General features: G+C 45.7%; 1 protein-coding gene, 1 long non-coding RNA gene and 1 other non-coding gene across 4 annotated transcripts in view; all 3 read right to left on the reverse strand.

Moving 5' to 3' along the window:
• The window catches only part of MYO1E (myosin IE), a 193,375-nt gene that overhangs the window by 20,594 nt on the left and 147,316 nt on the right, over positions 1 to 25,465 (reverse strand). For both annotated transcript variants that reach the window (XM_034994724.1, XM_034994725.1), the window contains 6 exons: positions 24,772 to 24,878; positions 19,478 to 19,576; positions 11,921 to 12,065; positions 8,115 to 8,229; positions 7,744 to 7,913; positions 7,514 to 7,659 (listed from right to left, as the gene is read on the reverse strand). In XM_034994724.1, coding sequence (XP_034850615.1) covers positions 7,514 to 7,659; positions 7,744 to 7,913; positions 8,115 to 8,229; positions 11,921 to 12,065; positions 19,478 to 19,576; positions 24,772 to 24,878 — 782 coding nt within the window. The remainder of the gene's footprint in view (positions 1 to 7,513; positions 7,660 to 7,743; positions 7,914 to 8,114; positions 8,230 to 11,920; positions 12,066 to 19,477; positions 19,577 to 24,771; positions 24,879 to 25,465) is intronic.
• Positions 735 to 7,504, reverse strand: LOC118003643. Its single transcript, XR_004677377.1, has 3 exons — positions 6,044 to 7,504; positions 2,230 to 2,234; positions 735 to 745 (listed from the first exon to the last, which is right to left on the reverse strand). It is a non-coding gene; the product is annotated as an uncharacterized LOC118003643 (long non-coding RNA).
• On the reverse strand, positions 4,950 to 5,022 carry TRNAK-CUU. Its single transcript has one exon. It is a non-coding gene; the product is annotated as a tRNA-Lys (tRNA).

The raw sequence follows: 25,465 nt of genomic DNA on the forward strand, positions 1-25,465 counted from the left end.
AGGGTCCTGGGATCGAGTCCCGCATCGGGCTCCCTGCTCTGCGGGAAGCCTGCTTCTCCCTCTCCCACTCCCCCTGCTTGTGTTCCTGCTCTCGCTATGTCTCTGTCAAATAAATAAATAAATAAAATCTTTAAAACAACAACAACAACAACAACAAAAACCCAACCCACTTTCAAATTCAACTTCTATGTTCTTAAGACCGTAAAAATCCAAACTTTCATGAATAGAATGTGGCTGAAAATGAACAATCCCACAGAAGTGCTCAGTTAGTAGAATTTACAATATGGTTGTAGCTATTGTAATGAGTCCCAACTCAAAAGAATCGTAGCTCGGGCGCCTGGGTGGCTCAGTCGTTAAGCGTCTGCCTTCGGCTCAGGTCATGATCCCAGGGTCCTAGGATCGAATCCCACATCGGGCTCCCTGCTCGGCAGGAAGCCTGCTTCTCCCTATGTCTCTCTCTGTCAAATAAATAAATAAAAATCTTTAAAAAAAAAAGAATCGTAGCTCAGTTATCGACAGGGAAGCCAACGTCCTGGGCTTTGTACACACTTATTAGGAGTCTCTGGGTGTTCGGGGCTCTGCTTAAACTGCGTGCCATGTGCCACTAAATGCACACACATACCAAACTACAGAGATAGATAAGACAGGGGGGCCCAATAGCAAGCAAGCCGCTGCGGGAACTGCATGTGTGGATAGGGGGGCGCTGGGGGGCAAACTCGGGCCTGGAGGGAGGGCATGTGAGGAGCTGCAGGAAGAACGGAAGAGGCTAAGGCAAACCCAGTCCTGGGGAAAATGCTTAGTGGTGGAGGCGACTGGTTAGACCCCCATGTCCAGGCCCAGCTAGACTTTGTAGAAATGACAACACACATATAACTGAGACTTCTTATTCCCTGGCTATTAGATGTATAGCTCAGTTGAAGGAGGCCACCAACCCCAAAGGTTTCATAATATACACGCTTACAACGACCTCCAAGTACCACCGTCAAATATCTAAGATAACTCTCTGAAGAATGACATTTCATTAGGGATGGTGTTTCTCCAGGTATGAAAAACAAAACAAAGTAAACCTGCTTCAGCAAGGTGGCCACACTAGCACTTTAATCCCTCCAAGTGCAGGAAATGCCAACAACGTTTTTTGGTTTTATTTTTCAAATACCCAGAGCTGAGCTGTATCACAAAGGAGCTGCGCCTGTTCTCAGGGTCCCCAGTACCAGGGCACCAGTAGATGACTGTGCGGTCACAAAGCCAGGCAGGAAGGCAAGTATGGAGGATGAGGATGTAGACAAGCTTTGAGATGAAGGATTCTTCTGCCACGTAGACTTTGATCCATTTAAACTACAACTTCTGTGGTCTCTCTGTTCAGTCCCATGAATAGGATGAGGCTGGGGTGGACCGGGGAGGTCTTCTTTGGGCAGACAGAGGCTCAGTGGCTCGTCAGGAACCTTCTCTGTGGGCTGAGGCAGGGAGCTTGTGACCTGTACCTGATCGAGCCATGGCCTCTCTCCCTGAAACCTCAGCCCCTCAGTCTTCCTACAGGAAAGGAGCTTGGTGATCCACGGGAGAAGAAAGGTCTAAGGGAGGACCACCACGCAGCCAGGATTTAAAGGCACAGAATGGCAGCACACACAAACCACAGGGGAGGGAGAAGTAAACTGGCAGCAGCAAGCTAGCCTCACCTGGGAGAGGGAGCTTGGCCCTTCACTGCCTGCTTACTGAAGATGGGTATGCCCAAGAGTTCTTCTTGGATGTGAAGTCAGAATACTTCACAGGCATGTTTGGACACATAATGGCCATTTGCGGGGAGCACTCAGTTATTACTATCATCTCAAGAGTTTGTTTTCAAACTTCCCTCCATCACAACTAGTTTCCTGCCCACTCTTGTTATAGTTGGGTTATAGGTTTTTCTGGAGTGATGAAGACCATGGCAACTGGTGGTTTAAACAACATTGCGTGTTTGTCTCTTGTTACTCAACAGCAGGTGCAAAAGCAATTCAGGGCCAAAGTGACCCTGCTACAGCGCCTGGGGGCAAGGCATCTACGCCTTCCTTTCGCAAGTGGGACCAGGAAGTTGTACAAGTCACTTCTGCTCACACCCCATTGGCCGGCACTATGTCACATGGTTACCCCTAGCTTGCAAGGAAGCCTGGGAAATGCAGTCTTTGGGTCGGTCGTCAGCTCTTCATATGGAAAGGAGAGAATAGGTCTTGCAGGACAGCTCACAAGGTCTACTACACCTCCTTGTTCATAAACTTTTCCAAACTAGGAATTAGAATCTGAAAGTCTGAGAATGCACCTCAGAGGGTGTAGCCACAAAGCTATTATCATCTTTCTGTTTCTAGGCGGATGAAAACTCTGGAATTGTCTTGATCACTTCGCTTATAGCACTTCAGAACTCCAAACAAAGGTACTTAGGTAGAAGTCATTTGGAATGAATGAAATAAAATCCAAGCATCCCCGCATCCTGGCCCAGGGGCAAAAAGACTGTTGCATGAGGAAGGGAGTGTATGCAATAGGGAGAGAGTAAAACAAGAAGCCCCACTTTTTGGTGTGTGGAGTGAGGAACGGGGCATGTCTGGATGTGTCTGTCTGCCCAGCTGTACTTGAGGCGGGACAGTGCTTATTCAACAGGGCTAAGTGAACCCAATGCAAATAACCTTGAGTAGTTTAATGTACTTAGATTTATTAGGAGTGACCATAAAGAAAAAAAGCAAGCAGGCCAAAACTTCAGGGTCAATTAGCAGGAGTCTGGAAATGAGAACAAGTGCTTGGACACTTCGACTTCAACCATCAAATTCCAAAAACCCCTCCCTCCAGTGACCCAGGCTTGGGAGTCAGTGCAACCATCCTAGGCCAGGCCAGAGTTTCAGTTCATTTGCCTCTCTTCAGCCCATGCTCCAGGGTCTAAAAACAAAGCTTTTACATTTATTTATTCTAAAAACTCAGACTTATCTTTGGACCTCACCCCTGTCTTATTCATATGCTCAGGCTACAATTCCTTACAGATGTTTGATACAGAACCCCGTGTTGAAAGATCCTTTACCAGTCCCTGGTTTGGCTCTCTACTCGATTTTTATCCCCTCATCTTTGTGGCTTATTGTTATACTGCTGACAACACCAGAACATCTTGTTTCACTCCCTTAACCAATGTCTTTTGCACAAAAACGTTAGTTACAAAACACTGAGTAAAGACTTAAAGGAGTTTCTTGGTTTTTCTTTTCCCCCCTCCTTAAGCTGAAAAGGCAATTTCCTAGGCCAGTCCTGCCTTTATTTAAAGCTTTATATAGTTTTTTCCTAATTATGAAATATGCTTTTTAGCAAACTGTAAAGCACAAAGGTGGTTAAAGAAGAAAATAAACCTTACCCAGAATTCTACCGTTTAGGGAAACCAATGGGATCAACTTGGGTCCTACTTGATTTCTCCGAGACAGCAGATACATGCTGTGTCAGGCCTAAACAGAAGCCCCCTAGGGAAGGAGGTGAGAAGGCTCACCCTGCCTTCTGTATCCCAAGAGTATCCTGTATGGCACCTGGCTACTCAGATGCCCTGCTACCCCTTCCAGAATGACAGGGAGCTCCTTGAGGCAGTGACTGTGTTCTCATTCACCTTCGAATCCCAGAGCGAACAGAAGGCCAGTGGTCAGTCCAAAAATGTTGACAGCTTGCAGGTTCCCAAAGCTCAAAGATCACATCAGGTAAAGATGTCAGTAATATTCAGGTCAGCTGAGCAGGAGTGAAGCAGGCTGTTCTTATTACCACGTTTAGGGATTCAGGCAGGGAAACATTCTGGGCAAGAACGCCGTGACCAGGGGAGCATCTGCCTGAGGTCCTCTTACAGGTGGCTTTTCCCATCGCATGTAAGTACTAGAAAATCTACTGACCCAGACAGGCAGCCATGTACTTTTGGGTCTCTGGTGGTCAGCTACTGGAATGACAAGGACCGTTAGAAGCCTCACTGGACAGAACCCCAAGTAGGAGATGTGATGGTACCAATTTCATCACCTACAATGCGAGAGCAAAGAACACAGGCTGACACCTGGGGCCACTGGTCCAGCAAACTGAGTTTCTCAAATAAGAGCGAAGCCGGCTCAGAACGTGGTCAAGAAGCAGCTCCTGAAGGATCTTTCAAAAACTGATGGTTATCGGCCTTCATGAGCAGATACCCCAAGCCCCGGAAATCCAATGTCTCAACTACAAGCTGCTGTGCCATCCCTGATTTCTTTTTTTATTTTTTAAAGATTTGATTTATTTGTTAGAGAGAAAGAGAGAGAGCACAAGCAGGGGGAGTGGCAGGCAGAGGGAGAAGCAGACTCCCCGCTGAGCAGGGAGCCCGATGCGGGACTTGATCCCAGAACCCTGGGATCCCGACCTGAGCCGAAGGCAGATGCTTAACTGACTGAGACACCCAGGCGGCCCCATCCCCTGATATTCTTGCCAACTCTCCCATGAAGGCAGAAATGTTTGACTGAAGTTTCATTTAGACAGGATTTTTCCTTTTCAAATTATCCTAGAGTCCCTTTGAGAAACTGTAGTCTTCATCTCTCCCTGAGCTATTGGGCCTATCCTATATTTTCTTCCTTCACTAAAACTTTTAAAAAAAATTTCAATGATAATTTGATTAGACATATGTCAGTCTATTTATAAAAGGTAAAAAATTCTAAAATATGATGTCTACCAGAAGATTAGGAAAGACCTTTATCATGGAAAATTTCAAATATTTTAAAAACATAGAACAGCAGAATGAACCTCCATACGTTGGGAGGTTTCAACAATTACCAATCCACAATCATATTTGTCTATGCTCACACTACCCCTACTTCCACACACAAACTAGGTTATATAAGAGCAAAGTATAAATATTATTTTATCCTTGAATGTTTCATTGTTTATCAAGGAAAGACAAAGCCTCTTTTATTTTCTTTTTTTAAGGTTTTATTTTTAAGTAATCTCCACACCTAACGTGGGGCTTGAACTCACAACCCTGAGATTAAGAGTCACATGCTCTACCAACTGAGCCAGCCAGGTGCCCCAAACAAAGCCTCTTTAGACAAAAATAGCCACCATATCATGATCACACCGCAAGAAATCAACACTAAATCCTTCGTATTAAATAGTCATGCTCTCATTTCCCAAACTGTCATGTGGTTGTTTTTGCACGGTTGGTTAGTTTGATTGGGAGCTGCAAGCCCATTCTGCTTTGACAGTGGTCATAAGAGTTAGAGGCGGTCCAGAAGACTGAGCTTGTGGGCACTTTGATGGTCTTCACTAGAAGAAGCCACTGGGTGATCATTCCAGCCAGTAGTCAAGCACTAAGCCTGTCTTCAACTAACATGCACATGATACAACTTTTTCCCTGAATTAAAACTGTTAAAATCCTTCTCTATACCAGTACTGAAATATTTTGAGAAAACACACACACACACACGTTTGGTGGTCTGGTACCACAATCAATTTCTCCTCTGGGTTTGATTCTGCACATACCATCACCCATCTGGTTGCATTCCTCACTTGGTTTAGATTACTGGCCTAACCCAGTGGATGAAGGAAGTAAGGGAACAGTGTTAAACTTAGTGTGAGGCTCAGTAACTGCAACATGCACAGATCACAAGTTACAATGACTCAGACTCTTCTTTCCGGAGAGCCAGAACAACTTTTAGGCTAAGTACCTCATTTTATTACATCCTCTAATAAGGAAAGGCCATAAGGGAGCAAATGTCTAGACCATGAACACTCCAGAGAAGGCAGAGGAAGGTGGTTTTACCACAAGACACTGTATCCCCAGAGGCTGTGAGAGAAGACAAGAAAAAAGGAAAAAATCTGAGTGGGGCTATCCCACACACCTTGATAAATCTCAAGGACTAGCCAAAAAAGATAGTGTCAGAGTGGCTAATACAAATGTAGACATATGATTACTTATGATCAAGCACTGCTTGAGGGGTCTGAAAGCTAAAGACGGGCCTGATAATAACAACAGGAAGAATCATCACCTCTCTCAGAGGAATGAGCACAGACGCCCCGGACCTATGATGCGCTGGCGTTCAGCCACAGCATGTTTCGGCTAACCCCGTTTGCCCAGGTGTAGCTGGTCCCCATGCAAGAAAACAGGAAGCTTCCAGTTGGGTTCCTTGGAACAACAAGGGCAGCCTCAGAGCCCAGCTAGCCAGGAAGTGTGGCCAGCAGGCTGCCCAGCTCGGGCTGTGACCCAGCTGGTGAGCTGAGTGCTCAGGAAGACCTTCTGAAAACGGGACAGAGCCAAGAGCTCTTCTTGCCAACCCACGGCACTGAGGCCCACCTGACGTGGGGCTGCCGGAGAGGCAGCTGATGGACTCATCTGCTTAGAAGTTTTACCACATCCTCAGCTGAAATGTTTTAAACACTTAACCTCACAGCACCACCTGGCCCTTTATCAGGAAAATTGGGAACAGAGAGAATCAGAAACCACAGTGACACAGGAAAGAATGGACACAACTTGAAATCTGTTTTGGATTACACACCGGAGCCAGGATTTCCAGCCTGGTAGGTCGGAGGCCTGAGCACACAAAACCCTGGCTTTTTCCCCGAGAGCAGCAGTTTTGTCTTCTGTGTGGAATAACAGTTGAGAGGTGTCCCAATTCCAGAAGACATGTTCATAAGCAACCAGAACAGCACCAATTTTCATGCAACGGTGGCCCGCATCTTTCCCTGACAGAAGCAACAACAAGCCTCCTCAGAAGGCTCCAGGGACGCAACTCAAGGGGGAGCTACTGAGCTCAAAGGGGCCTTTCTTCCCCTTTTCTTAGCCTTCTGTGGACTGGAAGGATTTCCTCTCATTGGAGGGAACTTAGTCTGGGAGATCTGAGCATGGGAGGATTTAGGGAAGTCTCCTCACACATATTTATGTCAAAATAAAGCCCGACTGCTGACGGGAAGAGCCAGGAACCCTGCCTGTGAACCTGGGGCTGAAGGGAGCATTTAGCAATGACTCCAGGGCTACAGATTATGGAGACCATTTGTACTCCCTCCATGCCCGAACAGGCAAAAAGGAACTTCAGGAGTCCAAAGACACTTCCCTCCCAGGACAATCCATGGTCACAACAAACTAAAAAGCAATACTGAGGAGTGGATGGCAACCTCTGCTTGGGCCTTTGGCGTGAAATGGGTTAAATCTTCGACATGGGTGAGGTGGGCTTGGGGACAGACTCTGGTCGCTTGGCCCCACTTCAGTCAGAGCTGTTATACTCAGGTATGTTATACTCAGGTTCGAATAACAGGTTTTTCTCTCACGTTTTATGAGAACAAAGGATCGGAGTACCCCCTGACTAGTGGAGCTGACCAGAAGGCCACTTCTTGGAATCTCATTCTTGAGACCTACGAAGGTCAGGTCTTCTCAGGGAAGAAGGGGACACTCAGTTCTCTTCACCATGATTTTCACAACTGGGGAACCTGGCCAGGCCTTTTTCCAGGCTGTGTTTGGAACGGCGGATGGCGGTGATGAGGAGGGACGGGCAGCCCTGTGCCTCCAACACTTGCCACTCACCTGAGGGACACGGACAAGATTCTCTCCATCTCGATTCTCCGCTTCAGCACTTCCTTCACCAGGCCTTTGTCTGGGCCCTGTTTGACCTTCTCTCGTCCAATTAAGTACAAGCACTTAGGAGTAAGAAGCAAGTCTCGCTTTACACCCTGTAGGGAAATGTGCTTTAAGAAGGTGGACGAGACGTGTCAAAGTGACAACTTTCCCCACAATGGGCGGCGGTCAGTGTGTACCTTGAACCTCCTGTCGTACTTGGTCACTGTGTCTGCAAAATCGATCTTCTCCCTCTTCCCCACAAACTGCTGGAGTTCCGGGTGCTCGTCCATCCCGATGTAATCCCCGATGAAATTCCTGTTAATACTGTTTCTCCTTCTCTCCTTCTTGTTCAACAGGAGGTCTGAGGCTGTATTAACCAAAAGGACAGAGAAGATGGAAAGGTCAGTCTCCCGGAAAGAGGAGGAAAATCGTGTGGAAAAACACAGAGAAACTATGCGAATGTAAGATTTTTAACGCATGATATTATACGCAAAGTGAACACCTGTAACTTCACCTAAGCTCAAAATTATTCTCGAGATTCGTGAAATGCACAAAACGACTGAAATACCTTCTTCTCTCATTTGGACGTATTTCTTCCGGGCCACAAATTTCCTCCATGATTTCTGTATCACTCGAGCATACCCATCATACTTTCTCTCTCTCATTTCTTCTAGAAGGAATAGCTGTGAACATAGAGAAGGCAAATGTGAGCCAACTCACAAGACCTGAAGGTCACTTTCTTTGGTTATTTCGGGTACACTCAGTTTAGTCAAGGACATAACCTGGGAAGTGGCTTCTCAGACTCGTGAACAAACGTGAAAACATGATTAGTAGGGCATATGGTTTATAATCACTGGACCGTCTTTATCTCTGTTTTCTTCGTTTAACAAAAAACAACGGCAAATACAAATAGCTGTATCTGGCGTCAGTCAGACCTTGATAATGCCTGCCCTGCCTTGCTCACAATCTGTGCGCATCTAATGAGTGATTCACCATTTATCCACTGGTTCCCCGCCTCCATCCCAGGAGGGTATTAGCTGCCTAGACGAGAGGAGGAGCCTGTCGTTTACTGCCGTGTGCAGCCTCTTCACAGAGTTTCCAGCTTCGGACGGAGCAGAGCTTGTGCTGCTGTGGAAAGAGAGCTGCCCTACTTTCAGTTCCATGAAAGGACACACATCCTGCTGCACGGTCTCCAAGGACTCCCTGGGCCAGAGCGTAATAACCAGAGCAACTGGAGCTGGACTTCAGATGTGCCGTTAACGGACATGGGCTCAATGAGAGGGACCCAGACTGTTTGGTGTGAGGGCCCACATCAGACACTGGCAGGTCCTGAGACTCAGGCCATTTTGACAATCCCGACTGCTCCCACCCTCCTCAGTGGAGCTCTGGAATAATGAAGATGAGAGCAAACAGCTGTAATGTGCTGGGTGCCCACTGGGGCTCAGGAAGCGTTCTAGATTTACATTCTAGAACACCTTATTTCATTCAGCTCATCAGCCACGACACCGGCCACATATTTCTGTTATCTCCGGAATTAAGGTTGGGTGGGTCAGGAAAGTGAACTTTCCAGGTCTTCCAGGCCCTGCCAGGCTCTTCCTCACTTTGACATGCAAGTCTTTCTCTGTAAATCTGCCTTTGATCAACTCATGAAATGGTGGGAAACTTTCTCGTTCACCTAGGAAGTGGTTTTCATGACTCTCTAGGAAACAAAATAAGATGTACCAATGAAAACAAGTAAAGATGATGACAAGTCAGTGCAGAAATGTTCCAGAAGTGAACAAGTGAATTCGCTTTGAAGGCAGCCAGGCTTGATTTGTTGCCTCTGTTTATCTGGGTCTATACTCAGTCCCTTCCTGTCACTCAGCTTCTGCTTCTCACAGCCCCAGCTGTGCAAAAACAACATCTCAAACTCAAAAGGGAAGGGGCTGCTTCATTCTGCAGCCCTCAGCACCATTAACAACAGGCGCGAGGAGCAGATTTCTAAAAACAAAAGGAAGACATGGTTGCACATTTGGACAGAATGGTTAAAATCTGAGCCCTGCGGTTGCTTGTTTGAAGAATATTCGTTGGTTTTTCTTATCTTGTGTGTTGGGTTTCTGAGTAAGCCTTGTTTTCTTCTTTCCCAGAACTATTTTGGGAGTGTCACAGAAAATACACTTGTGACTCAGAAAGCAGGAGGCAACCAATTCCCAACTTCCTATAGATTATCAAAGATTAGCTGGGTCTTAGGTTTTTTCCACAAGTCATGGGGGTTAGAGGGAGGTTCAGGAAAAAAGGAAAAGAAAGAGAGAGAGGAAAATAAACTCCAAATCATGGACACATGTAACAAATAAGCAAAACCAAACCTTTTGGTGTCTGATGTCTAATGTGGGTTCTTAAAGCAAATGGGTTATTTTGTATAGTCAGAACATTTACTATAAAAGTCAAGACAAAATCATAAGGTCGATTTTTTTTTTTAAAGATTTTATTTATTTATTTGAGAGAGAGAGAGTGAGAGAGAGAAAGAGCACAAGAGGGGGGAGTGGGAGAGGGAGAAGCAGACTCCCTGCTGAGCAGGTAGCCCGATGCGGGACTCGATCCCGGGACTCCAGGATCATGACCTGAGCCGAAGGCAGTCGCTTAACCAACTGAGCCACCCAGGCGCCCCATAATGTCGATTTTTAAAAACCAGTTTCCATAAAGTGTTTGCAGTGTTAGGGCTCGATGTGGATGGATGAGTGATGGGGGAGGGGAGAGATTAGTGGTGAAGGTACGTGCGTGCGCGCGCTTGGGTATGCGTGTGCGTAAAAAGATGGGGAAAAGGGGAGTCAGGTGATGGTAATAAAGCATTTGGGAGGAAGACAAGGAAAAGCAAACCCCAAATAAACCTTGACTTTGGGAGTAAAACCCCACAGCTCAACTAAATCAGAAAAAAAAAAAAGTATGAAAAATATTGAGGCTGTTCTAACTGTATGTGAAAATTCAGCAAGACAAAAAAGTAAAAGCGGGTATAAGACAACAAAGGAGTTCTGCATTGTACTGATAAATCACTACATCCCATTTTAGAAAGAACAGGAACTGCTCTGTGGGTTGCTTAATGGTATATGACACAACATTTTCATTTTATATTTGGAAATGAAATTGCTGTGAAGCTACAAATAACTCAAAGTGGAAAATGCTACCACAAACTTTTCATAAACGGGTTCTATTGACGTGTGCCACTTATGTATTTAATAATTTTTATGGTTCTTAAAGCCATTCAGTTACAACCATTATCATTTCTGGGTCTCAGGCTGATCCTCTGAGGCAGACCAGCGGCTGTGGGGCCAATTCTAGAAGAGAGAACTCACGGCAAGACCGGGATTTGCCTCAAGTTCAAGTGTTCCCACTATCACCAACACTGCCAGTTCTCATGTTATTTCCCCTTGATCTGATGACTAATTTTGCCACGTTCACCATAGACTCCTGAAATGGAGTCTTATGATCGTTCAAGGAACCTCAGGAAATAATAATGATGCCTAACCTCAGTTAGTTCCAGAAGTTTCTCCACCTTAAAAAGTAATGTCTTCATTCACTTGTCCCACAGCTAATTGGGCAGAAGAACTGACGGTTCTGCTCAAAGGAATCCAGCTTAGGAACTGAGAACTTCCTACAGACGTTCATTAGGCTCACAGTGACCACCTCCCCATCAGGGAAGATAAAGAAGTTCCTCCAATGAATCTGTGGAGGTCTAATACGTTTGTGAATTGTAAAATGCATGTTTATCTTACAGGTAAATATTTGTGTGCCATGAACTCAGATTTCTCCTCCTCCCTAATTTTCTCAAGGTTCTTTCCAGGCTCCCTCATGGTCTTCAAGATATAGTTCTGCGACTTCCCACCCTGAGTTCTGTTCTACCTTCGAGGAGGAAGCCTGTGTCCATCTGTCAGTGACCTGACTGGTGTTGCCCAGGTGAGGATGTAAGCTGACCCCAGCCTCCTGTGTGGGACAAAGAAGTCCCTTTCAGCTTAGACACTTCTGGACACTATAAATAACTGGTGGGCACCTGCTATGAGCCACGTTCTGTACAAGGCTCTGAGTACACGATGGCCTATCACAGGGACAAGAGTCCCTGACCTCGATGGGATGACCATCTAGAATGAGAGACAATGAGAAAGAAGAGAAACTACTCTATGATGACTTCTTCTTATACCTGCTGCATGCTCTGAAGGCTACAAGGAGCAGGGATGTGGGGAATGACCTACACAGGGATTGGGAGCAGGGGAGCGGACACCGAAGGCAAGAATGGATGGAAGCGGGGAGAAAGCAGCCAGCCACATGTGGGGAGGGGCAGGAGAGGTGCATGGGAAGAGGAGTGGCCCTGAGGAAATGACCGGGGGACAGCCACACACTCACAGACTCGGGGGCTTTGATGAACACTTTGCTCCTTCCGAGCTGGAACTGGTCATTGTCCATGTTGACAGACTGCAGCAAATGCAGGACCCCTTGTTTCTCGTCCCCTCTCCACGAGGGCCAGGTGGCTTTGGTCAGAATGGCGTACCTGTGAGGACAGTTGGGGAGAGAAGGGTCAGACTCGGACTAGACTATCCACCAAAGGCACCCAGTGCTGCGGGGTCCTGGAGACCCACTCACCTCGGTTCTAGGGCCGAGGGATGGGTCTCAACAGCTGCAAGACTCCAGCGGGTCTGGTATTCCCATTTTGGAGATCCCTCCTACCCACTCCCTAGCCGACCGTTACCATGTTACCACCCGGTGAAAATCTGCTTTTCCTTTCTACCACTGTCTAAAAATAGCACTCCTGAAGGTGGCCAGTGACAATCTTCGGGCAAAATCAAACCTTTTCTCAGCAGTGATTTCCCCCGATTTCTTCTGCACACTTAACAGTTAATGCAAAGAGTTTTATAAAGCTCCCTATAAGCAGCAGTTATTACTAAGTATTCGCTTTCATCTTCGGAATTCTGCGCATCTTGAGTCCCAAGGCCCTGGGCGTGCGGTCCTTGGCTCTTCTCGCTACGTTCTCTCCTACTCACTGTGTTCCTGGGAGGATGGCCTCTTCGTCACACACACTAAACTCTCCCTCCTCAGAGCCTGGCCCATGCTGTCCCCTCTACCAAGTGTGCCGTTCAGTAAACACCTCATGTGGCTGACTCCAGTGCAGGGGGACTACCCTTCCGTGACAGTTCCAGAGGGGCCTTTCTGGACTACTCAAGCAAAAATCCCGCGTTCCCCCCCGCCCCACTAGTTTCTCTCATAGAAAGTAATATTTTTCCTTCAGAGCATATATTATAGTTTGTAATTACATTCATGTTTGCACTTAATTCATTTATGCCTCCTCCACGAGGACAAGAGCTCCTCCCGTGGATGCCACACCTGTGTAGTTCATACTACACATCTAGCACCTTCCCCAACATCTGGGCTCAGCGGTCATAACTAATAGCAAACGGCCAACATCTACGGGGTGCTCTCCCTGCTTCAAGCGCTGTTCTTGGTGCTTTATTTTTTAAAGATTTTATTTATTTATTTGATAGACAGCAAGAGAGGCAACACAAGCAGAGGAAGTGGGAGAGGTAGAAGCAGGCTTCCTGCTGAGCAGGGAGCCCGATGCGGGACTCGATCCCAGGACCCTGGGATCATGACCAGAGCTGAAGGCAGACGTTTAATGACTGAGCCACCCAGGCGCCCCTTGGTGCTTTAGATGTATGATCTCATTTTCTTCTTACAGCCACCTGATTTGGTTGGTCTTTCCATTTTGCAGAGTAGGAAACAGAGGCAAAGAGAGACTCACCTACGGCTACTTAGCTGGTAACTGTCAGAGCTGAGATGTGAACCCCAATCTGTTTCTTTAATCACAATACTATCTCTAAGCCATGGAGTGGCTTATGTGTATGTATTTCTTTTAAAGACCATACAGTCTACTACACATCTGTGCTATGAACGTTGTAATTATGCAAGAGGTTGACATACTAAGCTACAGGATGTCAGATATCGAAGGTCCCAAAGACATGAAGTGGAAGGAAAGAAGGGGGGTGGGGGGAGGAGAAATCACAGAGGAGTGTAGAAGGGAAGTTGGAGGGCATGGCACATCCAGAACACAAGCAATGATTGGGCTCCAGGCCTCTAGAGAAGCCAGGCCCTTTGTTTCCAGAAGCTATACCAGGGTTCAACTGACTTACGGCATTGAAGGGAGAAGGGAGAAAGGAATCTCGAAAAGAAAAGCTGCCAGGCCTTCAGGATCCAGAGCGCACTAAGCGGAGAGAAACAGGTAATTACCTCAGGATTGGCTGGTTGGGACTAAGGTGATTCTAGGGACCCTCTCTGATGCTCCCAAACATCCACGTCTTGCTTGATAATGTCTTAAATGCCTTGGAGAAGCAAACCCTCCTAGTCCCTAGTTAGAGACAAAAAACTTAAAAATGAAAATACCTAGCATTTGCACGAATACATTTCATGTGTGGCATAATGAGTTCCAACAAACAAAGCCACACATAAGTGACGGATAGCAGAACTCTTCTAGATGCCACTGGGAGACCCGCTCAACAAGTAGGAATGTACTGGCAATCTAAATGGATGAAGGAGAAAACTTCATGCGGGCTATGGGAGAGAAAGAAAAAAACCCGGCCTCCAAGGTGACAAATTTCTAAGAGTCCAATTCTGCTTGGCTCCAGCTGATCAAACTCTAAAGGCAAGTACTCACACTGTGCAACCACAAACCAACGGGCAGCTCTTCGCGATTCCCATACCCCCACCCTATTAAAATGACACTGCATTTCGCATTTGATTTTTTTATAGTAAGGAAGTTGTTTTGCAGACTTTCTCTCCCTTTATTTTTATTTATTTATTTTGAAAGACTTTTATTTATTTATTGAGAGAGAGAGAGAGAGCATGAGAGAGAGGAGGGTCAGAGAGAGAAGCAGACCCCCTGCTGAGCAGGGAGCCCGATGCGGGACTCGATCCCGGGACTCCAGGATCATGACCTGAGCCGAAGGCAGTCGCTCAACCAACTGAGCCATCCAGGCGCCCCCTTTCTCTCCCTTTAGCTGACAGGCTAAGGCTTCTAATAGTTTGGGTCTGGGCGAGACGTGGGTTTTGCGTGGCGTTCCCAGAGCCCTCTGACCACGGACCACGGCTGTGCTCCCCTAGCTTTCATGAAGCCTGAGGTGCCCTCCTCACTTCCTTTTGTATTCAATGGAAAGACCAGCGCCCAATTCTCATATAAGGCTCTTCCACTAAGGAAGCCCCCCACCAGTTCACCTGTCCTTCTCCGGGACATGTTGCTGGAAACAGGCGTCAGAAGGCAATGGTGTGCTGTCTGCATGGTCCCTGTGACAGCTCTGGAGAGATGAGGACCGCAGCTTCCATTCCCCTCATCAAGCGTTTTCAGTTTAAGACCCAACTATGCCAATATTTCATCTCAAGGCCTGTGCACTGGCTCTTCTCTTTGCCTCGGACTGGTGGGTCATGGGCTCCTCGTTATCTCAGATGACCAATCAATGTTTCCTCCTCAGAGGAAATGCAGCCCTGACCCCAGTGACCTCTCACTGCTCGCACTGGAGTTGAGGATATTTCTGACATCCAAGGACATAAAAGTCTTGGCAGCTCGTAGGACACTCTTGACACCCCATGTTTTTCTGAGCCTTCTATTCTTTCCTCTTCCTTGCCCAGGATATGGATCAACTTTCCTCACACATGTCCCTTTCCCCCGCCCCCCACATTCTGAGAGGCTGGGTCAAGGTCAAGGGAAGTATGTTGGTGAAGAGTGTAAATGAGGCCATAAGAACAATTTTAGAAAGCTCTTATGTTCCTATCAGGTTTTTCTTCCTAAGAATCAGGACCCACATTTGGGCTTATTTCTTCAGCCACAGTTAGGGGCATGGGCTGCCTAGCTTGAAAAGTTTTTTTCTGAGAATTTACAGCTATTTTCCCAAGCAAGACTCAAAGTGGCTGCCATTTCGAATAGCTTTTGACACTTTTTTTTTGTTTAAAGATTTTATTTATTTATTTTGACAGAGAGAGTGAGAGACAGTGAGAGAGGGAACACAAGCAGGGGGAGTGGGAGAGGGAGAAGTTGGCTTCCCGCGGAGCGGGGAGCCCGATGCGGGGCTCGAACCCAGGACCCTGGGATCATGACCTGAGCCGAAGGCAGACGCTTAACAACTGAGCCACCCAGGCGCCCCCTTTTGACACTTTCTAAATGAGAGTTATATTGGGGGCGGTGAATAGGGTGTTCCTTCTGAAGGCAGGGTGGGCCTTACTTCAAGAGCACATGGCCCATCGGTGGGGATATTAAGGCATCTTTTGATTTTTCACAGTCAAGAGGGATGGTTTTGATAAACATAAAGGATTTTTCAGAGAGGAAATCAACACACACAGAGGCCCATTTCCCATTGGCTAAGCCTATTTTCTAAGCTCTAGGTTGTGTGTGAACCATTGCTCTGTTAGACCTCTGGGCTTCCTTCCCAGGGAGGGGTGTAGGAAGCATGCACATGGGCAGTCATGCTGGGTATTAATACGTCCTTCTCCTTCAGGTTGTTACTTTTTCACTTTGCAGGCTTTCTGCAGGCATCTAGAAAGCAACTCTATAAACAAAGCCTTTTTTCTCAGCCCTGAGAATAAAGGCATGACACAGTTCAACTACTCACAGAGGATCACGGGACAAGACAGACAGTGGCGGACTCTGGCCCTATTCTGCGTGACCAGGATCTCAGACTCACACACCTTAAGGAAAACAGCACTGTCTCTGAAGAAATATTCCTTGCCCATGGACATAGATGGCCTGCTAGCCATTTTTGAGTACTTTTTATTGAGAAATAAATTTTCTTCCAAACTTTCTTTTTATTACTCTCCCTAGCGTTCTCAAATCAAAAGATATATGACATCAAAAGAGCCCGCTCTGTATACGACAGGGCTGTCCATTTGTCTCTTCTGAAAGGAAAAGCCCACAGCAGGAGAGCTAGAGGGGAGACATCCAAGGATGGAATCACTTCAGTCAAAGTCCCTCAACATAAAGGGGCCAACAGAGATTCACTACATGTTTACTCTGTGTCAGGCGCAGAAGAAAGTCCCATGCGTGGGGTCAGGATGGCACTCGACAGAGGCCCGGATATTATCACCAAACCAGGTCATTTCACAGCTCATTTACGGAGCTGCTACAAACATGTAACACAGCCTACTCAGTGTAGCTCAGACGTTCCTGAGGACTGCCTGCTCTCCCAGTGCAGAGGCTCACAGCATTGTTTATGGAAGTCAAGTTTGATGGCTTGTCTGTTTTTTTGTTGTTTTTTTTTTAAAGTAGGCTCCATGCCCAGCGTGGAGCCCAATGCAGGGTTTGAACTCATGACCCTCAGATCACAACCTGAGCTGAGATCAAGCATTGGATGCTTAGCCGACTGAGCCACCCAGGCGCCCCAGTGGCTTGTCTGTTTTTAAATAATATGGAAGGCACAAGGTCTTTCAGAATCAGTTTCTCCAAAAACCAAACAACAAACAAAACACCCACAAAAAAACCCCAACTTTAAATTTTTAAAAATATGTGGTTAGTTTTCAATAGTAATGTCAATTGGAGAGACTTTGTAGATTAAAGAGTTTTTAAATACAGGAAAAACTACTGAAGGAGAATAAAATTATGAATGCTTTGGAATTATTGAGGGCAGGCCCTTCTGAGTTAGGGAAAGATGGAGGAAATACTTTTCATTCACTATTTTCTGTATTTAATTTTTTTCTCTTAATTAAAAAAAGGGTATTTGTCAAAGACATGCAGTTTTGCAAAAACTTTAATGATTACCTAAGTCATGGTTCTCAGCTGGCTTTACCCCCACCCCCTAGCAGGGGACATTAAGTAATATCTGGATACACTTCTGGTTGAGTGTATCCCAGGAGGGAGAGAGGGTAGCATCCCATCACGCACAGGATGGCCCCCCACAACGAAGACTCATCCAGCCCCAAATGTTGACAGCTGAGGTTGAGAAACCCCATTCTAGCTAGTGTTATAAATCTGTTTAAAGGAGAGTAGTCTTTCATAATTAACATCTCAGTTGTTCACTGGCAAATGTTCGCTGCTATAGTCATTCAAGATCTTGACAGATTTGTTTTCTCAACCGCCTAAATACTTCTTGCCATACAGTTCTGCTTCCACTGTAGGTGGAGTGGGCCCTTTAATCAATTCAGAGAGCCATGAGTGTGGATTTTATGCCTAGTCTAGTCTGCCTCTCAAATTAACAGGAATCTTGACTGCGTGCAGACAGAGTCAACTGGACTTTATTGAATGGAATGATCTACCCTTTTGTTAGGCCTCTCTCGACCTTCCACATAATGACAACCCACACTGGTGACCGGTAGGCCAGCCATTCCAATCTCAGGACACAAGAAACAAGGACAGTCCTCAAGGAAACACTACTTTATTAGAATTACTCTATTTCAAAAACCGTAACGAAGCTCTTCTTCAGCCTGCTACCTCTTCGTTACATAAAATTCGAATTAAAAAAAAAATTCTTACATCCTGTTCCTCTATCTATACCCCGAAGACATAATTATTTTCTGTTTAAAATGCTAAATATGGCTTCCTTCTCTCTTAAATAAGAGTAAACAGGCGTAGAAAATACAGCGGGATCCCATTAACTTAGAATTGTTAAGAGAAGTTAAAACCATGTCATATTTTAAGGACATTAAATTCTATCCTTTTCAAGAACAAGTAGCACGAAGTAAGAGCAATTTAAGTACAGGTCCTGCCAAATGCACTTTAATGGAAATGTGAAAATCAGTTTAAGTTTATACATGGGCTCTACAAAAATTTTGAGGTTAAATATTTTAAGCTTATTTTCTTAAGTAGGTTAAATATTTTCCTGAAATCATCTTCATACTACTATTTGGTCAGTCAAGTTAAACCTTCCTGTGTCACAATTATCATGAATTCCCGAACTTAAGTGTTACACTAAGCAGACCAAATACTTGTGGCTACTGATTTATTCTACAATAAAAAATGGTAAAAAGAATTCTGTTACAACTTAATAAAAAAGGACAAATAGCTCAATTTAAAAATGGTCAAAGGAGCTGAACAGACATTTCCCTAATGGCCAATAAGAACATGAAATATGCCTAACATCATTTCCCATCAGGGACATGAAATCAAAACCACAACGAGATACCACTTCATAGCCAACAGGATGGGTATTATCAAAGTCAGATACTAGCAGATGTGGGCAAGGATGCAGATAAACTGAAACCTTCAAACACTGATGGTGGGGATATAAAATGGTACAGCCATGCTGGAAACCAATCTCGCAATTCACCAAAAAGGTGAAACAAAAGTTACCAGAGGACCCAATAATTCTATTGTTAGGTAAGCACCCAAGAGAATAAAAACATCAGTCCACACAAAAATGTGTATGTGGATGTAGATAGCAGCATTCTCTGTTATTCATCACAGCCAAAAAGTGGAAACAACTGATGGCCATCAGCTAGCTGATGAACAAGTAAAATGTAATACAATATTGCAATATTGGTGCAAGCGAATATTACTGGGCAATGGGTAGGAATGAAGTGAGCAGATACACACGACAGCGTGGATGACCCGTAAAATCATTACGCTAACTCAAAGAAGCCAGTTCCAAAGGACACATACTGTGAGATTCTATTTCTACACAATGCCCAGAAAAACGGCAATATCTTGAAATTCTTTCTATAGAGACAGAAAGAAGTGTGTGCTTAGGGCAGGAGGTGAGGGGAGAATTGGGGGTCAGTGACTAGGGAAGTGTGGTTTCTTTTTGGGTGATGAAAATGTCCTCAAACTAATTGTGGTGATGGATGCACAAGGTTATGAATATATTAAAAAGCCCAAAACTGTATACTTTAAAGGAGTGACTGCTATGGTAAATAAATTATATCTCAATAAACCTGTTTAAAGCAAAAAAAAAAAAATAAATTAAAAAAAAAAATCCACAGTCACCAGTTTCTTACCTCTGTAGGAATTTTTGGAAGATGCGCCGATAAGCGTAACCAGCTCTTCTCACTCGGATATTTTCTTTCAGACCCAAGTATTCTACTTGATGCTTCACCCTGTAAAGGAGAAAAGTGAGCCAGGATATTATTGGATAATTCTTTCGCCTGGCTCTCCTAGCCACTATCCCCTCAAACCCCCAATTACAAGCAGCAGGGACACATTAAAAAGATTACAATTTAGGAGCTCCATTTTATGCAAACAGACTAGATGGGATGCTGCCCAATTCATGAATCATTGAGTAAAAGCCAATCTGATCTTTAAATGGACTCAGTTGAATTACACACACACACACACACACACACAAAGACTATAGTGGTGCCTGGGGGGCTCAGTTGGTTAAGCATCTGACTCTTGATTTTGGCTTGGGTCATGATCTCAGGGTTTTGAGACTGAGCCCCACATTGGGCTCCTTGCTGGGTATGGAACCTGCTTGGGATTCTCTCTCTCCCTCTCCCTCTGCCCTTCCCCCCGCAACGAGAAATACAAGCAAACTATAATTTATAGTGTTCAGAGTCTGAGCTGACCCTCAGGTTATATAATATTCATTTAAAAAATATTTTGTTGTGAAATACAGCAATTACAGAAGACTTTACACATCTATTTCAAAAAACAGTAAAACAAAAAGCCATATGCCTGTCATTGAGATTATGAACAAAAGTAACCGTTTTCCAAAAGACTAAAGGAAAGGACTTTTAACTTTGGAATTAAATGACACTAGAGCTGTTTTTGTTCTCAACCTAAATTTAATAGTGACTCTAGGCCCAAGAAGATTACACATCTAAGCTTTTCACATGCAACCTAAGAAAGGGCATATAAATTAATTAACTTCAAATACCTAAATTAAAAATGCTCTAATAACATATGTAAATCACAGTTTTAGTTGGTTTTCATGATAGTAAACAAGTGCCAGGGTGTTTTGGAAACTGGATGCAGGTCCTACTAGATTGGGTTCTCCCACGGGATTGTTGTTATCAGAGCAAATGTCCCCTGCCCCACCCCTTGGGGATTCTGGCTCAGCAGACCTGGTGGGGGGGAGGTAGGAGGGTGCACTGGTGAAAATGCCTCATCCCTTCCCGAGACCTGGAGATCATGAACTGAGCCGAAATCAAGAGTTGGACACTTAACCAATTGAGCCACCCAGGTGCCCCAGGTATTTGCTTGCTTTTTTTTTTTTTTAAAGATTTTATTTATTTATTTGAGAGAGAGAGAATGAGAGAGAACACATGAGAGGGGATAGGGTCAGAGGGCAAAGCAGACTCCCTGCCGAGCAGGGAGCCCGATGCGGACCTCGATCCTGGGACTCCAGGATCATGACCTGAGCCGAAGGCAGTCGCTTAACCAACTGAGCCACCCAGGTGCCCAGGTATTTGCTTGCTTTAAGTATTTTTTGTAAATACTGGCTTTATCCCAAGCTTTTGAGGCAGGGAATGCATCACCCACTGATTCAAGTCAAAATGTCCCATTTCCATAAATCCCATAGGAAAGAATATGCCTCATGTTAAAACAGTTTCATTCACTGTAACTTCCATCACCAGGAACCTAATAGAAATTTTCTTCCACAGGACGATCGGTTTAGCAAATTCTGTATTGTTTAGCATTTTATGTAATCAAAGGATCCAAGTTGACTTTTGCATATCACTGGGGTCATTCATTGCAGCACTATCCCCTCCTCAGTAAACACCAACCAGGCTGGTAATGCCCAATGATTCCCTCGGGGTAAGGCTTCTTCAAGACTTTCCTTGGCTGTTAATGCAAGTAGGTCAAGGCCTGAGAACTCTGCTAGAACAGCAATTCAGAACCCAGAGCAGGCAAGTTTGCCAGAGCCAAACAAAAACACATTTTCAACAGGAAAAGAAAAATAAACCACACCCCATAAACTTGTGGAATGAGTAACCCTGTCCACCGAGAACTTCAATTGACCGTGTAATCCCCGCCAATGAAGCACAGTGCCCTTTCCCAGCCCCTAACTCTCCACACTCAGAAGAAGTGAAACCATCTGTCACACAATAAACCTGAACTGGGATGGGAGGGGGGAGGGGCGCATCCCAGGAAGCAATCCTATATGTAATATAAATCAACACTTGACCAACAAATACCTTAGACTTTTTAACACCTGTTTATACTAATGGATCTTAAGAAGTTCCTTACTGCAATTCAATTAAGTGATGTGATTTTTTAAAAATAAATGAATAAATAAATAAAAGGAAAACACCACTGTGGGGGATTCTATGGGGATTTATTGAATAAATGTATCTCTGTTTTAATTTCTCCATTTTTTGATATTTCAATGAATCAGTTTGGATTTTATGAGGAGATAGCATCAGGGCTGGGAAACGTTCGACCAGTAGCCATCACAAAATTTCTATATTAGAGGGACTTGGAGCAGAGCAGTCTATACAGGGTAAGGGAGAGTGTGCTGGGGAGGTGTTGCCATGTGTAGGGGGAGGGAGATGTTTTCATTTAAGATGATGTTTATTGGAAAGGGCCAAGGAAGGGAAGCTGGATGGGATTTGAAGTAGGGGGACAGGTGGCCTAAAGCACCCCTTAGCACTACCTCTGCTTCCAAGATCCCGTAATCTGAGGTTGCCTATATCACCCCCTTCTATGGTGTGTGTATATGTGCACAGGATGTAATGCGGTGCGCATGCATGTGAACGTGGGACGGGGGAATGTGGGAGTGACACAGAGACGAGCAGAGGCAGGCCGACAGCTCACCCAGGTCTGGAACAGACATTCTGTCAGACTGAAGGAAATCCCATTCTGAACTAACGCTCTTTGTTTAATGAGGAAGAAACTGAGGACTGAGGAGATGAAATGTCTCACTCAAACCACTTGACAGGCCAGCACCACAATACAGTCCTTCCAAATCCCAGGCCAGTCCTTTGCTCTAGATTAATTGTTCTCAAAGTATGAGGCCCAGACCATCCCCACTAGCATCACCTAGGAGCTTCTTAAAAATGCACGTTCCTGGGGCGCCTGGGTGGCTCAGTCAAGTGTCTGCTTTTTTTTTTTTTTTTAAAGATTTTTATTTATTTATTTGACAGAGAGAGACACAGCGAGAGAGGGAACACAAGCAGAGGGAGTGGGAGAGGGAGAAGCAGGCTTCCCGCTGAGCAGGGAGCCTGATGTGGGGCTCGATCCCAGGACTCTGGGATCATGACCTGAGCCGAAGGCAGACGCTTAACGACTGAGCCACCCAGGCACCCCCAAGCATCTGCTTTTGGCTCAAGTCATGATCTCAGGGTCCTGGGATAGAGCCCTGCGTTGGGCTCCTTGCTCAGCAGGGAGTCTGCTTGTCCCTCTGCCCCTCCCCCCACTCATGCTCACACGCTCTCTCGCTAATAAATATTTTTAAAAATGCACATTCCTGGGCCCCACCTAGGCCCACCGAATCAGAATCTCTGGAAGCGGGGCCCAGCAACCTGAGTTTTCACAAGCCCTCTAAGGGATACTCTGGTGCATCCACAAGCTTGAGAACTAGTGTAGGAAGGCAAAATAAATAACCAACCAACCAAACAATAGACATTTTCTATCTTCAGGTGGGAAGAGGTGACAGTGCTGCTACCCTCTTAGCCTCAAAGGAGAAACTGAGTGACACATTTCAAAAAAAGCAGAAGGCAAATTAAGTACATCCAGGGGAATGACCAAGAAGGGGGATGGTCAGATTCCACATCCAGTGCCTTCAGAGGAACTGCAGTGGGAGTGGAGATTGCAGCGAAATGGGACGACTGCTGGGAACAAACACAGGAGCTGTCAGATGGAAAAGTCAATTCGTAGAGCAGATCAGAGATGTTGGATCAGGGTCACACAAACATAGAGAAAGACTGTAGAGCCTGCTAATAATACAAGAGCCATCGGAAGCTGGACTGGTCAGCTAGGGGGAGAGGGTCCCTCATCGGAGCCTCCATATCGTTACCCGATCATGTTTAAGAGGAATCATGGTCAGCCGTTCAATAGAAAGGACGCCTGAGGAGCATGCCTCTATGGACGAGATTCCTCAGAATATCGCAGACTGATGAAACGGAAGACTGCTATATCCCGCAGCCGCGTGAGGGGAGAAAACAGACTCGGGCTGCACATGAAGCGGGAAAACGCAAACAAGGACTGACAGTGAATGCTGGGGCCTGGGCACTTTCCTCACCACTCATCTTGTCCCTCTTATAACGGACCAGGTCTTGTCTGCCTGCCATGCTTAGAAAGGCTCTCACTGGCAGGATGGGAACAGACCTACCCACGACTCTCAGAGAGGGAGGCTAGCAGCCATGACTCTCCCCCTGGTCTTGCCGTTGTGGAGCTCAACCTTGATACATCACTGGATACCTAAGTCTTTCTACTTTTCTCCAAGAGAGAAAAGAAAAGATAGTAATTCTGTATGCTCCTGTCCAGGGACCTGACTGTCCGGTGACAATGGCGGGCTCCTCCCTCCTGTCCAGTCACCGTAACGCCTTGCCTCAGTCCTGCTTCCTGTGTGCCCATGGATGGTGGGGTCGGGCCTCTTAGGAGTGTGGGTCTGGATCCCCTCCCCCATTGGATAAAACTGTATTTTCTAGTCATCTGTAACATTTTCCCACTCAACACCTCCGTTCTAGCCTGCAGAGCCCACATCCCCAAATGCCTGCTGTAGGAGGAATGGGGGCCCAGGATTCCTCAGGGGTCAGAGGGGAGAGGGCTCGCTGCATGCCATATATCACACACCTCCCTGGGGCTTGTGCCCTCCCAACGGGAGTCATCACTCTGCTCATGAACACAGTCCTCAGGGGCAGGTACCGAACCTAGCACATGCCCCCAGCATCCCCAAGAGCAGCAGTAAATGACAGATTGCTTTATAACCAGCTCTTTAGACCTTGACTCTGAACCCTGAGCTGAGAGCATGCTAGGCCCCATCCTGTGGGTACCAATGGGGAGCTAAGTGGACTAAGAATGTCTACACAGGGCCTCAAACTAATTTTAAAACCATCCTGACTCTGCAGGATTAAGGCTTTTTTTTTTCCCCCGTCTGTCCCCAGACTAGCCAAGATCAACATTATAAATTGCTAATTCTGAACTGAATGGCACTGCTAACATTTTAGGAAAAGACGAGGAGGGGGGAAAAAAAGGCCCTGTTCGCCATGAAAAAGTTAAGACACAAGGACGTGAAACACATCTGAAAGCAATTTAAACTGCTTCTGCCCTTGGCATCGGGTAGCCCATCTTGAGCAGAGGGAACATGTGCGGGGCTCACCCGCCCCCCGGTCTGCCATCTTGACCATACCTGCTTTCCTCCCAGTCTCTGGGCTTCTTGGTTTCGTTTGGTTTTATGCAGCGGATGTAGTGAGGTGTACATTTCATCAGGGTGCTCACAAGGTCGTTGGCTTGTTTCTAGAAAGGAAGAGTAACATCAGATGGAAACGTGGAACTTTCTCTCAGGCAGACCAAGGTTCAAAGAAGAGCTGTGAAACTCTAGTGTGCAAATAGATAGCTAGAAATTAATCTTCGTGACAACTTGTTCGTTAAGCTTGCCTCTGGTCTACTTTTTTTTTTTTTTTTAAGATTTTATTTATTTGACAGAGAGAGACACAGCGAGAGAGGGAACACAAGCAGGGGGAGTGGGAGAGGGAGAAGCAGGCTTCCCGCAGAGCAGGGAGCCCGATGTGGGGCTCGATCCCAGGACCCTGAGATCATGACCTGAGCCGAAGGCAGACGCTTAACGACTGAGCCACCCAGGCGCCCCTGGTCTACTTTCTTTCTAAAGGCTCTACTGACTTTTAGGATTTTAACACTTACACACGGGTCTGAAATTAGATTTTGAAAAAACAACCAGGTCTTTTTAGTATAGTTAATAAAATAAAGCAAAACAACAAAACCAGTAAATCTTCACATACAGTTCTTTTCATGAGAAACAAGGAAGCATGCCAGTTATTAACAAATTAAGTTTATACTGATTGAGGGCCTTTGCAAACACATTG

This window comes from Mirounga leonina, unplaced genomic scaffold, assembly GCF_011800145.1.
Source record: "Mirounga leonina isolate KUSES-001 unplaced genomic scaffold, KU_Mleo_1.0 Mir_91, whole genome shotgun sequence".
Taxonomy (NCBI): Eukaryota; Metazoa; Chordata; class Mammalia; order Carnivora; family Phocidae; genus Mirounga; species Mirounga leonina.